This window comes from Nomascus leucogenys, chromosome 15 (assembly GCF_006542625.1).
Source record: "Nomascus leucogenys isolate Asia chromosome 15, Asia_NLE_v1, whole genome shotgun sequence".
Classification (NCBI taxonomy): domain Eukaryota; kingdom Metazoa; phylum Chordata; class Mammalia; order Primates; family Hylobatidae; genus Nomascus; species Nomascus leucogenys.
The window spans coordinates 16,671,867-16,687,750 of NC_044395.1; the positions used below are offsets into that span (position 1 = coordinate 16,671,867).

General features: G+C 48.7%; 1 protein-coding gene across 4 annotated transcripts in view; it reads right to left on the reverse strand.

Annotated features, from left to right (window-relative positions):
- Positions 1-294: 294 nt before the first annotated feature.
- The window catches only part of TMPRSS4 (transmembrane serine protease 4), a 42,862-nt gene continuing 27,272 nt past the window's right edge, over positions 295-15,884 (reverse strand). For 3 of the 4 annotated variants that reach the window (XM_003253216.2, XM_003253215.2, XM_012496001.2), the window contains 9 exons: positions 15,396-15,525; positions 12,315-12,416; positions 11,307-11,347; positions 8,239-8,398; positions 6,704-6,870; positions 5,208-5,306; positions 4,855-4,997; positions 2,689-2,838; positions 295-2,256 (listed from right to left, as the gene is read on the reverse strand). In XM_003253216.2, coding sequence (XP_003253264.1) covers positions 2,245-2,256; positions 2,689-2,838; positions 4,855-4,997; positions 5,208-5,306; positions 6,704-6,870; positions 8,239-8,398; positions 11,307-11,347; positions 12,315-12,416; positions 15,396-15,525 — 1,004 coding nt within the window. In that variant the 3' untranslated portion in view covers positions 295-2,244. The remainder of the gene's footprint in view (positions 2,257-2,688; positions 2,839-4,854; positions 4,998-5,207; positions 5,307-6,703; positions 6,871-8,238; positions 8,399-11,306; positions 11,348-12,314; positions 12,417-15,395; positions 15,526-15,884) is intronic. The other variant, XM_012496002.2, reaches the window with a different exon arrangement.

Genomic DNA, 15,884 nt, shown 5'->3' on the forward strand with positions numbered 1-15,884 from the left:
AATGCGAAGTGAAATAAAACAAGTACAAAAAGACCAATACTGCATGACTTAACTTAAATGAGGTACCCAGAGTAATCCAGTTCACAGAGACTGAAAGCACAATGGGGGTTGACAGAGATTGGGAGGAGAGGGAAATGGAGAGTTGTTTGATGGGTACTGAGTTTCTGTTCTGGAGATGGATGGTGGTGATGACTGCACAACAGTGTGAATGTACGTAACACCACTGAACTATACACTTAAAAATGGTTAAGATAGCAACTTGTGTTATGTGCATTTGACCACAGTTAAACATGATTTTAAAATGTGGAACTAGTATTCATTTTTTATTTAAATATTTTATAAATTATCATATTGGAGGCCCTATAGTGTGGTAGTTTACAGCATGAACTCTGTATTCCAAGTGCTCATGTTCAACTTCCAGTCTATAACCTCAGGCAAGGAGCTTAACCCCTTTGTGCCTTAGTTATTTTAATCCATAGAGTGAAGATGAGAATAATACCTATCTCATAGATTTCTGTGAGTATTAAATGATTCAGTACATGATGAAGCACTTACAATAGTGTCTGGCACATACTAATACTCTGTAAATATTGCTTATTATTATAAGTCTCTAATATTCTGACATCTGAAGCCTTTGGGGTTCTAAATTAGCTGTTTTTTTATGCTGCCCACTTAAGGTGTTTTTTATTTTTCAACATCTCTGATCTTTGATTGTGAGCTCATATTTGGAGGATCTTTGGGAATCCCGAGGCTCTAAATTTGGCATATTTTCCTCCAGACCGTCTGCAGTTTGAGACCACCTTTACTGCCATCGTTTATCTCTGCTTCATGTAGGAGCCCTGGTTCAGCTCCTTTGTCTGCAGCGTGGCCAGGTTTAGCTCTGCTGCCAGCCTTCATATAGGTTTCGACCCAAGATTTTAGTGTATTGCTCCCAGATCATCACCTTAGTTTCCTCTCACAGTTCTGATGGTTTTGTTTTATTTTGTTTTGTTTTCTGCATTTCTATTTTCTTGGTTTTTGGCATTTGAGGAATTCTGTTGTTTCCTAAGAACCTAGTACAGTATGAATAAGTATATTTCATCTAGGATCTGACTTAACTATAGCAAGAGAGTCCTCAGAAAACCCAAGCTTTCATACAGCTACCAAAAACGTCCATGGGGCTTAATTCTTTGACCATTTTGAGTGCAGGGACTTATTCATGCTTACATCTTCACAACCCAGCTTGGGGACTGCCTCATACCTGGCAGCTGATCCTTTTTGTTTTTTAAATGTAAGAAGCCACACTGAGGGTTCTCCAGGTGGAAAAAGTTAGGACACAGGACCAGCATTTCTTTCCAGCCACTTGGGGATCCCTGATCGAATGTCACCCTTGACTGCCTAACTCATCTCCTTCCCAAGTCATAGGTTATCCCTGGCCCCTGGCTGATTATCACAGGCAGGGAGGGAGGGAAAGAAGCAAAGGGAGAAGGCCCTGTGTGGGAACCAAACTTGTTCACCCTGGCTTCTCTAATCTGCAGCTCACTCTTGCTGCCACTCAGCAGATCTAGTCTCCCTAACTCTTTTTTCCCCTGCCTCTACTTTGAGACTCAATTGCTTCCCCAGGACTTTTTTTTCTCCCCAAGCCAAAGAATGGAAGTTCAATGGTCCCAGCTCAGTTCTTACCAAGCATTCCAGCTAGCCTATGCCCGAGATGTTACACAGCTCTTTAATAATAGTGGCCATAGCTATAATAACAATAACAACAGGAGGTAACAGTAGTCATACCAACAGTAGGACAGTGCATTTTGTATTACAACTGGTTTCTTGCTCCAGTAGGCTTGGGGATGAGTGAAGACGGACAGGGCTGGCACAGACCCTTTCCTCCTCCTCTCTAGCCCACAGTGATCTGGGCTTTCACAAGACAGCCTGCTTCCATTCAGTAGCATGGGAAAGTTCCTTCTTGGCTTAGCAATACTCCTGAGACCTTGGCCTGCAGGCTGGGCTTGTTCAGTGGGCTGCGTCTCTCCCTGGGATGCTGGGAGCACCAAGCGTGGCTGAGCCAGGGCTGCTGACTTCCTCTGGGCGCCTCTGGGCTACGAGGGTCTCTTACAGGAATTGAGGCCCTTTGCTGCTCCAAGAAATGCTGAGGCTGTGGGCAGAGGGGTGTACCCAAGGGGGCTCTTGCTCTGTGTCTGAATTTGGGGGATCCCCAGGTGGGCAGGGCAGGAAGGAAGCGAGTCCCAGCACTGCAAAGGGGCAGCAGCATTACAGCTCAGCCTAGAATAAGAGAGACCAATGAAGAGAAAGCCAGATTATCTGAAACTGGACAAAGTGGTGACATGTGTAACATGAGTCTTCCTTTTCTGAAGCACTTTGCTTCTCTCCCTACCCTGCAGAGGGCCAGGAGGTCTCGTGAGCCTTTCCACTCTCTTCCTTATCAGAATCTTCTCTCTAGAAAGGATATGATAGTCTCATTCTGTCAGAAATGGTGTGTTCTATTCCCTAAGGTATTTGCATTTATCAGAAATCTCTGGCCTAAGGGATTTCAGCCTTAATAGTGCAATCTCAGGCTGTCCCTTGCTTGGAGGGAAAGTTATTTGGGATGTAAAGAGTTGTCAGAGCCATTTAAATCAAACCTAAGGATGGATTGGCACCTCCCAGGTAGAGGACTGGAGGGAAGGCACAGTGGGTAGGGCAAAGGTGCCTTACCTTCCAGACATTGTAGATCCAGTTGAGATAGGCTGAGACCTTGGTGTACACTCCTGGGGTGCTCGGGCCCCCGCAGCCATAGCCCCAGCTAACGATGCCCACCACCTGCCACTGGTCAGATTGGTACATCAGGGGCCCACCACTGTCACCCTGTGAGAGACCAGAACAGAGACTGCTGGGGAGGGCAGGTGAGGTGGGGGGCTTCTCCTTCTCTGCTCCCTGAACTGGCCTATCTGTTCCCCTGCACTCCCTGCTGCTCTCCGATGTTCCACCCTCACCCTCTTTGCTCATTAGCACCCTGGAATGCTCTTCTCTTCTGGGGCAGAAGGGCTTGTCTGTGGGCAAGTAACTTGCAAGCGTGCTGTTATCCTTCTCTCAGAGATTCACAACTCACATTAGCAAATTAAAGGCTCTGAGTGATGCCGTAAAAAAGCCTGGTTATTGGCCAGGAGCAGTGGCTCACACCTGTAATCCCAGCACCTTGGGAGGCTGAGGCGGGTGAATCACTTGAGGTCAGGAGTTCGAGACCAGCCTGGCCAACATGGTGAAACCCCGTCTCTACTAAAAATACAAAAATTAGCTGGGCATAATGGCAGGCACCTGTAATCCCAGCTACTCAGGATGCTGAGGTGGAGAATCACTCAAACCCAGAGGCGGAGGCTGCAGTGAGCCGAGATCAAACCACTGCACTCCAGCCTGGGCAACAGAGTGAAACTCAGTCTCAAAAAACAAAACAAAAAAAAGCCTGGTTATCATTGTTTAACCTAGTCGTTCCAAAATTTATGTAATCACTTATAGAGTGCCTATTTTGTGCCAGGTAGTGTTCTAAGCAATTGGGATCCAACTGATGAAAAAAACAAAGATCCCTGCCCTCAGAAAGCTTAGGATCAAATAGGGTGAGAGACGGTGAACAAGCAAATAGCAAAACAAGAAAATGCCAGACAGTGAAAAGTGCACTTATCTGGGAGTCCTTATCAGCTATTTTAGCCCCTGGGACTTCCTCCCTCTGAACCCAAAACTATAGCCTAAATGCCTATTTAATGCCCCCCTTTCCTCCAACCACTGTGAGCTCCCTGAGGGATCTCCAAAGACTACCATGTTCATGGCACAAAAGCGATGACTAAGAGATGCCTCTTAAATGAAGGAATTTAATGACTGGAAATGGAGGTGAGAGTAGGGTAGGGGTTTTAATGAAAATGGTTCAGGCCAAGCCTGATGGCTCATGCCTATAATCCCAGCATTTTGGAAGGCTGAGGTGGGAGAATCCCTTGAACCCAGGAGTTTGAGACCAGACTGGGCAACATAGTGACCCTGTCTCTATTAAAAAACATAAAAGAAAAAAGAAAAAAAGAAAATGGTTCAGAAGATCCTTTGGAAGTATGGGGGAGGAAGAAGGTCTACAGGGATTGCTAAACAGTCCTGATGGCCAATGAGGCTGGGGTGAGGGGCACACACAGGTGCGCTTCTGGCATCCTGCAGGTGGTAGTTCCTTCCTAGTGTAGTTCAGCAGCTTGGGGACAGTCACAGAGAAAATAGACCTGGGATTCCTGACCTCAAGGGGCTAATCATTCTGTAGCTAGTGAGAAGGGTGGGTGGGGAGGATGAGTAATGTCATCTTTGTTGTTGTTGTTTTTAGATGGAGTCTCGCTGGGTCACCCAGGCTGGATGCAATCTCTGCTCACTGCAACCTCTGCCTCCTGGGTTCAAACAATTCTTCTGCCTCAGCCTCCCAAGTAGCTGGGATTACAGGTGCGCCACGATACCCGTCTAATTTTTGTATTCTTTTTAGCAGAGATGTGGTTTCACCATGTTGGCCAGGCTGGTCTTCAATTCCTGACCTCAAACCACCTGCCCGCCTCAGCCTCCCAAAGTGCTGGGATTACAAGCGTGAGCCACCACGCCCAGCCAGTAACATCATCTTTGAATGTAAAAGAGACATTTGAAATCTCTCTGCTTGTCTGCATCCATCCATCCACCCACTCATCTATTGGTACACTTTTATCTGACTGTATCCTTTCTTTCCCTCCTTCTCTTCCTCCCATCATCACACATTGAGTGCCCATGATATGCAAGGCTTCCTGTGGGGCATGCAGCCTCTGGGTTTTCTCATCTCTCTAGGACCTAAACCCTATTCTTAGAACTCCCCGTGATTCTTGGAGGCCCCACCTGGCAGGTGTCCACACCCCCTTCCGGGATGCCTGCACACATCATCTTCTCGGTGACTTCCCCCTGGTACGCATCGTCTGCATTGCACCGTGTGCTGTCAATGACCTGGACTGACGCCTGCAGCAGTATGTCAGACATCTTCCCTGGGAGGGCAAAAACACTCACATTCCCATCCTTGCCTTCTATCCCCCAGTCCCGGATTGCCAAACCACTTTGCTTTCTGCCTGGTGCCTTGGTGCTTGTTCCTCCAGGATGGGTTTCTCTGAAGGGTGGTCCTCCTTCCCATTACTTCTGGAAGGTGCTCCCTCATACAAGGGCATCTCCTGCCCTGTGGTCCTGCACCCAGGACTTACCTCCACTCTGCTTCGTAAAGCCCCATCCAATGATCCAGAGTGGGGTGGCTGGAGTGAGCTCCTCATCAAAGAAGGGCAGACAGATGGGCCTGACTGTGCCTGCCAGGAGCACAGAGGGAGAAGGAGATCTTTTATTCATCATAAGTGTTAATTTTCTGTAAATTATGATGCTTTATGATTATGGGGATCTTGCTGGTCTGGGAGATACTGGGTTAGCTAATTCCTGCAGATAGTAAACAACTTGGCTCTGGGCATGCCTTTAATAGGCAAACCAGCCAACCCAAAGCCCATATCCCCAACCACTTTCTTTATCTTACTCTCAGACACCAAGCCAATATTATTCCTGCCCTAAATCACTCCAGGGACAGATACTAGACAACCAGAGGCTGACATCTATAGCCTAGAGAATTGTCCACACTATCCAATCCCAAGCATGCTCAATCTTGCCTACCCTACCTTGGCCAGACCTGCCCATGGAAGCCACAGGTGGCTCTGGGCCATGCCTTCCCCTCACTCCTGCCTCCTGGTGGACCCAGCTGCTTCCCCAGGCGTCCCTGTGTTGGGGGGTGGGGTATGTCCCTTTCTCTCAGGAATTATAAATAATAAACTCTTCTTTCAAAGATAGTTGTGTCTGTATCTGTCACCTTACCATACCTGATTAAAACAATTCCCAGGCACAAATCTTGAAACACACACCAGGGTTCACGAGAGCCTGGCAGTTAAGATCTCTGAAAGGGGTCACACTGGGGCCTCTAGAACACTTGTTCTATGGGATGCTAGTAGAAGTGGCATGAAAAAAGGATTCTGCAGTCAAATAAATTTAGAAAAGGTAGGTTAAACGCAATAAAACAGATTATTTTAAAAACTTCTCCTACCTTTAATAAACTAACATGTTCCAAGAAGGGAGCTGTAGTATGAAAATGTTTCCCAAACTTATTTGACAATGGGATCCTCTCTTCTCCAAGGGGCCAGTGTCCTGTGGACCCCACAGTTGGGAATGCTGAACCAAATATATTTCAATATAAGCACAAGGCATTCAACAGAGCTGTTCAAAGACTCTGTGGGCTGCCTCACAGGTAATGGGTTCCCTGCCCCTGGAGGAGAGCAAACAGGGGCACAGTGACTCCTTGGCAGGGATACTGAGCAGGCTCTTGGGTATTGGTCAGTGGTGGGGAATGAGCTCGATAATCTTTTTAAAAGATCTCCCAAAACTCCAACATTGGATGAAACTCCAGTGTTCACTTGAGGGACTCCACATAGAGAAGACAGGCCTTGGAAGAATCTCCGGTAGGGAATGGAGTGGAGGTGTTAGCTGACAGCCTGAGGAGGCCTCATGGCATCAGTGATGTTAGGCTGATGTATTAGTTAGAGACAAATGGGCAAGCTGAGGTCTTGAGAGGAGACATTATGTGCCAAGGGCAGTCAGTGAGCTAATAGCAGAGCGGGCATGAAAACTGATGTAAGAGGCTTGAGTGGCCTTGGGCCCTGCTTCTCACCTGAGAAAGTGAGTGGGAACTGCAGCTTCATGAGGGCAATGTCATTGTCTTTGGGGTACATGGGGTTGAATTCAATGATGATGATCTTGGCCACAGCCAGGGATGGGAAGCTGCCCAGTTTGTCTGAGCCGGCCCGCACCTTCCAGTTGAACACATCAGTATGTTTCCTGGGGGCAGAGACAGCTGGGTTCAGGCCTGATCCAAGCCTGAGGAGGCTTTGCCAAAGGCTGTGTCCCCAGGGCCCTGGGGATCAGGGTGCTGGATGTGACTGCCTTGGGAGGAAAGATGATGGTGAGGCAGGGATGGTGGAGAAGGGTCAGTCTTTTGGCACTTACAAGAAGCCAAATTCAAAAGGGGGATTTGACCCTTTTTCCTCAGTGAAACCTGCCCAACGAAACCTCAAGGAGGTCTGGGGAAGGGGCTCCTCTAATGCCTGAGTTCTGGGGTCCTGGTGCTCTCTCCTCCAACCTTTCTCATTGTGTTACTCATGCTGTCAGTTACATTATGTGCTTTCTTTTTCCCAGTGCCAGGCACAGCTTAGTGTACAGGGATGTTTTTCCAGGAAAGAATTTATAGCTCTCACCAGAATCTCAAAAAAAAAAAAAAAAAAAAAAAAAAAGTGGTTAAAAAACGCTGGCCTAGATCGTGAGTGCCTTGAAGGCAGCGGTGGGGTCTAATGCACTTGGGCGCATCATCTGGTGCTTGGTACCTGGTGCTCACTAGATATTGAATGCATGAATAAATAAAAGCAAAGGGGGCGCCAGACGCGGTAGCTCATGCCTGTAATGCCAGCAGTTTGGGAGGCTCAGGCGGGCAGATCACTTGAGGTGAGGAGTTCGAGATCAGCCTGGCCAACATGGTGAAACCCTGTCTCTACTAAAAATACAAAAATTAGCCGGGCACGGTGGCACATGCTTATAGTCCCAGCTACTTGGGAAACTGAGGCAGGAGACTTGCTTGAACCCGGGAGGCGGAGGTTGCAGTGAGCCAAGATCATGCCACTGCACTCCAGCCTGGGTGACAGAGCAAGACTCTGTCTCAAAAAAAAAAAAAAAGTGAAGGGGGCCTGGGAGTAGCCCTTCCCTGATGTAAGGCCAGGCCTCTCTGTGGACTGAAAAGGAATCTATGCTCTTTAATTTTTTTAAAGTTTCCAGACATAATGAGGACGTGGCTGTGACTCTAGACTCTGGAACAGCTTCCTGGAAACAAGCAAAAAGAGAGTGAGTTCTTGGAAGTTGAGGCAGGTGGGAAGAGCTTTTGTGGCTTGAACGATATGGGGGTGGGGTGAGGACTCTGGGTATCTGCTAGTGTCCCACTGGGAAGAGGCCATGCTTGGTGACCAGCACCCTCTGCTCAGACACCCAAAATACTAACAAAGAGCATCACGGCCATTGTCTCATTGGGGCCGCCACACCCTGGCAAACGTCTCTAGTGGGAGAGTGAAGAGAAGGAGGGTGTCAGGAGACAGGACCCCAAGCTCTCTGGCCCCTGACTGGCCTTGGTCCCCAGAGACCTCCTTACAGCTGGGGCCTTACCTGAAACAGTGGGCTGCCGTGAGGACCCAATGGGGGTCCAGGATGCTCCCTCCACAGACGTGCTGTTTGTCGTACTGGATGCTGACCTGCCAAGGCCAAGAATCCACAGAGGCCTCCTCCCCGCCCACCACACGGGGGGTCTTCAGGCTCTCCCCACAGGCTGGACGCAGGCAGAGGCAGGGAGGAGGCAGGAAGTCAGGCTCTTGGGGATGAGGCTGCCTTCCCTTAGTACCCAATATCTGCTCTAAGCAGGGCCCTTATGGCTGGGGCCAGAGTGGGGAGAGGACCAGGCCAATCTGAGCTATTCATGGGAGGTATTGAATGTCCCAGACCATAGGCTTTCCCCAAACCTCCCACTCCTTTTTCTTTCTTTCTTTTTGTTTGTTTGTTTTTTTTTTGGTTTAAGATGTATTTAGGAGTTTAGACTATGAACACGGGTGTGTCCGTTGTGCTGGGAATCTGTGACCTTCACAAGTGATGCAGAATTACGAAAGCCCTGCCCCGGTGGCGTGTCCCCAACCATTCCCACTGAGTAACAGTAAACAGACACCCACAAGCTGTTTTGTGACTCGGAAGTGGACTGTCCCATCCAAAACTCCCCCTTCTCCAAGTCTGTTACCCCTGCCAGGGGAGTCTCTGAATCTGATATCCTGTCTTCCTACTGACTGACCACCACCCCTGGAACTCCTTTGTAAAGCCCTCAGGTCCCACCTCTCCACCCATGTTCTGCCTTTCCAATTCTTCTGGCAGCCACCACCACGGTTGTGGAGCCATGCAGATGGTAGAAGGGCCATTCTAAGGGGAAGGGCTGGGCTTTTCAAACACCACCTGATTTCAAACACTGCTTTCTTCATGCCACCTTGCCCGCTCCTGCAAAGCCCTTTGGGATCTCCCTTGAAGGCAAAGTAGAGTTTCCACTCCTCCTGGAAGCCTCCTGCTGTTTCATAAAAAGTCTCTGTCTAGCCAAATTGATCTGCTTGTAGTTCTCTAAAAAGTCATTCTGTTTTTGATCCAAAAAGATGTCCTTCCCATTGAAATGCTGTCTCATCTCCTAGTTCTCTAAATCAGGGATCCCCAAACCCTAACCCCTGGACCTCAAACCAGTACTGGTCCGTGGCCTATTAGGAACCTGGCTGCACATTAGGAAGTGAGTGGCAGCGGCAAGCGAGCATGACCACCTGAGCTTCACCTCCTGTCAGATCAGAGGTGGCATTAGATTCTTGTAGGAGCACAAACCTTATTGTGAACTGCACATGTGAGGGATCTATGCTGTATGTTCCTTATGAGAATCTAGGCTGGTTGCAGCGGCTCATGCCTGTAATCCCAGCACTTTGGGAGGCTCAGGCGGGCAGATCACCTGAGGTCAGGAGTTCGAGACCAGCCTGGCCAACATGGTGAAATGCCGTCTCTACTAAAAATACAAAAATTAGCCGGGCATGGTGGCACATGCCTATAGTCCCAGCTGGGCTGGTGACGGGTGCCTGTAATCCCAGCTATTTAGGAGGCTGAGGCAGGAGAATCACTTGAATCCAGGAGGCGGAGGTTGCAGTGAGCCGAGGTCACAACGCTGCACTCCAGGCTGAGTGACAAGAGTGAGACGTGGTCTCAAAAAAAAAAAAAAAAAAAAAAAAAAGAGAATCTAATGCTCTCTATCCCCCTCTTGGTTTGCAGAAAAATTGTCTTCCATGCAACCTGGTGCCAAAAAGGTTGGGGACCACTGAACTCTAAATCATTCATTAACCAATTTGTGTCAAGTGCCCTCTGTCTTGGGGCAGTGCTGGGTGCTGGGAGAGAGTGGCAGGCAAGACAGACAGACATAGGCCTTTCCTCCTTGAGCCTACAGATGCATTTTTCAGTGTTTAGCCCGGGCCCCCAGTCCCTGGGAATTTTCCTTTTTCTGGAATTCCCACAGGCTGTCCTGGGTGTTGGCTCCACTTTCAGTGTTGTTGAGCTTAGGTCTTGGCTTCTTGTTAAACAGAGGCCCCCTCAAGGGAGGACCTGTCACTTATGCTGCTTCATGCCTTCAGGGCTACTCAGTGCAGAACCTCAGATGGTGTGACCATTCATTCATTCATTCATTGACCAGCCCCCACGTGTCAGATCCCACACACTAGGTATTGTGGGGTCGGGGTGGGGGGCACACGATAATGAATGAAACTCTCAACATCCTGCAGGGAAGCATATACACTCCTAAACTGCAGAGGCAGCATTGTGACCTTCTTCCCTTAAGCGTTCTGATTTCTGGCTATCCTTCCAGGCCAGTCTCAGTTCTCTATGAAACTGGTAGGATGAGCTGAGCCACATTGCTTGTTTTCTTTTCTGATCTCCTCTGCTAGAGCTAGAAGGGTCCCTAGAGATCCTTGATGGGCAGTGGGACTAAATGACTTCTTGGGAAAACGAACTTCAGGGAGGTCAGGTGAATGACTCGAGGCCACACCGGAAGTGAACGGGACTGGTGCCCAGGTCTTCTGACCCCCGGCCACCTCTCTCTGCAGCATGTCAACTGTGACTGTTACTCAGTTTGGCATTTTCCACATGTTGTCTTGCATCTCTCTCTTATTTAGTCATAAGCTACCGAGGATAGTGGCCAATTATTTCACTCATCTGGTACTTTCTACTTCTAGCCAGCAACTGACAGAGTGAGACATATTCTAACTGTTCAATGAATATTTGCTCAAATAGTGAATGTGGGTAATCTGATCTTGGATACCTGAGCTGATTGTGACAAAGAAGGCTATGTGGGCCCTGACCAGGGGTGGGAGGCAGTGGAGGCCCCGTCCTGCCGTTTTCAGTCTTCCTAATGCTCTCTCCCAGGTCTCCACTTAGGTTGTGGAGCCATGCACAGATGGTGGAAGGGGGAAACTGAGGCTTGGAAAGACCCAGAAGAAGAATGTGACCTGCCCAAGGCCACCAACAACTCGAGGGGGCATTGACCTACAAACCCAAGGGCTGTAGACCAAGGCAGAATGAAACTTGGAGTCCCGGAAATTTAGGAGTGAAGATGAAGGTCTTCCTCTTTGCTGATTGCTGGCCCAGGCCCCAAACCCTCAGAGATCGGGGGTACTCACCAAGACAGTGCAGGGAGACCAGGGAGCCTGAGAGACAGGGCCTGGAAGACAGACACAGTGCCCTGTGGTTTAAGCTTCTTCCTCAGCTGGGAGGCAGGGACTCAGGCCTCCTGATGCTGTTAATTCAAGTCCCCTCCCAATACCTCGGAAATATGGAAGCTGCACAGTGGGGAACATCTGGAGACTGCATTGACATCCATTGCATTTCCTGCATTGACACTTCCGTTTGGTTGGATTCAACACCCCCACTGCTGAGTACCTGCTGTGCGCTGGGCCCTGCCTGCTTCAAAGCCCAGCCTGGGCTCCTGGGACCCAAGAGGGAAGAGGGCAGAGCTCAGAACACAGTCTGTGGCACTGCGGGCTTTCCAAATGGAAGAATGGGATTTTGATAGAATTTTAGGTAAAGGATCATTCTGCTACCAACCCTGTCCTTTTCAAGATTTATTTTCTGTGAATAAGCGGCCCTCAGCAACATCCCTGAATGCTAAGAAGCCAGCCTCCTCTCTGAGCCACTTTGCCGCAGTGTGACAGATTTCATCTGGATGCTCCGCTCTAACGCAGGGTGGCGAGGCTCAGGAACAGGCCACCCACAAGGGCCGTGGAGCCTCTTCCCTGGAGCATCAAGAAGGTGGGGAGCCCTGGCTGGGTAAGTGGTAGGGAAGGACAAAGTGACAAAGGAATCTTGCCTATTGGGCAATTTATTAGAAAACCTACAGCAGTAGCAAAAACTATTTACTATCCAGATTGATGGAAAGGTCACATTATCCATCCCTCTGGCTTTGAGTAGGACAACACACTTTGTCCAGCTGTCCATTGTATTAAAAACAAGTCAACACAGAAAATCTCTCCAAAATGTGAGTCTATAGCTCTTGGCATTGAATGATCTGTCTGGCTAGGAGTTCTTCCTGATGTCTGCTTACATTGGGGTTCCAGGTGAGCTGGTGGCAACCCGAAGAGCAGTGTCCATGTGGGGGCCTTCTGTAGGCCAGAAGGTGTCCCCTCACTTACCCACTTGAGTTCCACACGTGAAGCTCCTGGCTGTTTTCTGTGATTTCAACAACATCCAGATCCTGGTCTGGGCCAATCTCCACAGCTCTGAAAGTGGGTTTGCTGCTCACGTCAAGAGGGAGAGAGAGTTGTGAGCTGGGGCAGGGAGTTAGAACAAGATGGTAGAGTTGGCCCCCACTCTCAGGAGACAGGGTGGCAGAGAATGCTTGGTGGGGAGTGGCCAGGGAGTGGAGGTGGTCTTAGTCAGTGAAGATGGGGCCTGCTTCGCTATACAATAAAGAACACACCCTTGACATCCCAGGACTCAACCCTTGGTGCATTGCTGATGGAACTTGCTTTCTTGGGCGGGGACTCCAAATCCAGAACCCAGAGCCCTGGAGAAATGTTAGGGGTCTCCTTTCCGAATTCCCAGCTCTGTCTCTATTTCAAATATCCCAGCAATGTCTTCTGGTTCACAGCAGGGAAACAAAGAGGCATAGGGGCTCAGGTTAGCTCCCTTCTCACCTGGGAGGGAGTTGGAATGTGGATACTTGGTTCTCCAAACAAGGCATCTGGTCTGACTTTGATAGTGGGGGTATGTTTTTGGCCCCCTTAGAGATATTTAATAGAACAGGACTGGATCTGTCTTCATATGAATCCAGACAAATGTTTCTCTCAACTGAACCACCCTCCCTCATTCTCCTTGCTAATCCATGCTTGCTGCTTTCAAACCTTGGGTTGCAGTTTTTCCTCCTCCAGGAAGCCTTCCGTGATTAATTCCATCTCTCTGATTGTTCCTTTACTGAATCTGACTCTTCTAAATCTTTTCCTTCCATCCCGAACTATGCTAGTAATGTTAGTAGAAGCTCTCCATGGAGGGCTGGGTAAATCCATGATACTGGTGGATTGGCACATTCTCAGGCAGGAACGCTGGCACTTCCTGGAAGGACCCAAGTGTTGGACCTGGGAGGACTAGAGTCCATTTTAAGAGTCCTCATGATGTAGGTTCTGTCCCTGGCTCTGGCACTAGTTTGATGTGTGGCCTTGGGCAGGTCACATTCTTTTTCTGGGTCTCTCCAAGCCTAAGTTTCCCCCTCTATAAAAAGATGCATGGGGCTGGGTGCAGTGGCTCACGCCTGTAATCCCAGCACTTTGGGAGGCCGAGGTGGGCGGATCGCCTGAGGTGAGGAGTTCAAGACCAACCTGGCCAATATGGTGAAACTCTGTCTCTACAAAAATACAAAAATTAGCCGGGCATGATGGTGGGTGCCTGTAATCCCAGCTACTCGGCAGGCTGAGGCGAAAGAATCGCTTGAACCTGGGAGGTGGAGGTTGCAGTAAGCAGAGATGGTGCCATTGCACTACAGCCTGGGTGACAGAGTGAGACTCTGTCAAAAAAAAAAAAAAAAAAGATGCGTGGACTAGATGATCCCTAGGGTCTCCCACATCTTGAAATGCCTGTGGTTCTAGGACAAGAAGGGCCTCCGATCTAGAGAGAGGAAAGAAAGTAGGGAAGTCTGAGACCTAGAAGGACGGAATATGGTGGAAATGGACATTCCTAGGAAAGTTAACTTCTGTTCACCAATTCCATCCCAATGAATGATTCTGATGAACTTCGATTTTGTGAAGCACAAGGCTCAGGTGGTTTGGTGCCTTACTGAGCTCCAAAAGGACAGAAATTCCAGAAGCCTATCACCTTAAGAACCCCTGGAGACACCCAGGTTTCATAATCAAGCCTCAGCCTGCTGTGCCAGGTATGGCTGATGCAGCAGTTGACTGGACTACAGTGGGGAGGCAGGGCTGCCTGCAGCGAGGCTGGGCTCCGTGGCTGCAGGAAGAGGGGAGAATAGCAGGTGCTGGGCATGACTTCCTCACTCTCCTTGAAGTGAAGGTGCTGGGGTGTGCTTTCTAGAGGGTACTGGAAGTTGCCCCCTATGGAGAGTAGAGAGCAGCAGAAGCCTGTTGAGCAGAGAAGAGAGAGGCAAATAATTCTGATTGATTTGTAATGGCTGCCTGGAGCATTTACTGAAAAAGGACTTTGAGGCTGCATTAGGGATCCATGGGAGAGAGTTCTGTGATTGGTTGGTGATGTCTGCCTGGTAGAGTTTTTTTTTGTTTGTTTGTTTGGTTTTTTTTGGCCTAGTCTCTGGGTCCAGTCTCTTAGAATCCTGAAGAAGTTTGAGCCCTGCCAGAGATAGGTTATCTCAATCTGCAACTGAATGTATGGGTTCTTTTCCATCCTCTCCAGCTAAACTCTCTGAGTGATCAACCATCTCATCAGCCCCTTCCCTTATAGATGATGTCCTACATGAGAATAAAGAATTACTCAGTCTAGAAACAGAAACAATATGGGAACTCCTAATGCACAAGAATTAGGGGTCTTGGGCTCAAATTCTAGCCCTCTACCTCCCAGCTACTACCCTAGCAAGTTACTTGCTTTCTTTGGGCCTATTTATGAAATAGATATAATAACTATCTTTTTGGTTTTCTGCCAAAATCAAATGAATATAAATATATAAAATGCAAATTACTTTTATTATAATCTTGCACCTTTTCATCCACTCCAGATTTGGAACTGCTTTTGAAATTTGCAGAGAGAGCTGGGATTGCTGAAGATGGGGCCCCACTGAAACTAGGCTCACTTAAGCTAAATCTTAACCAATGAAACTTTGAATAAGTTAACTTGGCTTTTGTATTATTGGGCAGGAACAGTTTCTTGCAAAGTCAGGACAAAGGAGTGAAGGTTGACGAGTAAAGGAAAGGCGAGGACTGCATAGATGCCAGAAGTGTGTGTGTGAGTGTGTGTGTGTGTGTGTGTGTGTGTGTGTGTGTGTGTGTTGGAGGGCAGCACACATTCTCTCACTGGCATTCCAAAACTATCGTATGAGGTTGGCATTAGTTCCCCCAATTAACTCCTGAGGAATCTGAGGCTTAGGAAATTTAACTTCATATTGCTTATAAGTGAAATGCTGGGATTCAAAAGCTATTCTGGCTGGCTCCAATGCCCGTATTTTTTAGGAAAGAGAAATGAAGGGAGGAAGGAAAGGAGGAAGAGGAGGAAAGAGGAAGGAGGGAAAAAGGAGAGAGGCACAGGTTGGTTACCTGCTGTAGCCCATCTGCCTACAGGCTGTCTCAGCCAGAGCTTCTGTGAAGTTGTCGAAACAGGCAGAGAACCAGTTCCCTGTGGCCGGGTCCAGCACCTGCAGCGTGGATCTGTCCTTGGAGAGGCGGACTGGGAGGAAAGGAACCTGGGTTAGATGGAAGGGGGGGCCCATCTGGCCCATCCCCCTCAGAACTCATCATGAGACCAGCCCAAGCTCCCCCAACCTAGAACTGGGGGTGCCACAGAGCCCCAACGCTTTCAATGTCAAGGGAATTTCTTCCATTTGGCTTTGTCTATTTGGGCCCCATTTTGACAGTAGCTAGTGTGACCAGACGTCCCAGGGTCAGTCTCCATTTTGACCTGTTGCCCTGGCCCAATGGTTAATAGTGCCCCCTTTTGCTCTTACAGGTATCAGTTTTGATGGTCAATTATGTGGTCACTCTACCCAGTGACCATATACAACTTGTTTAAATTGTATGGACCACATA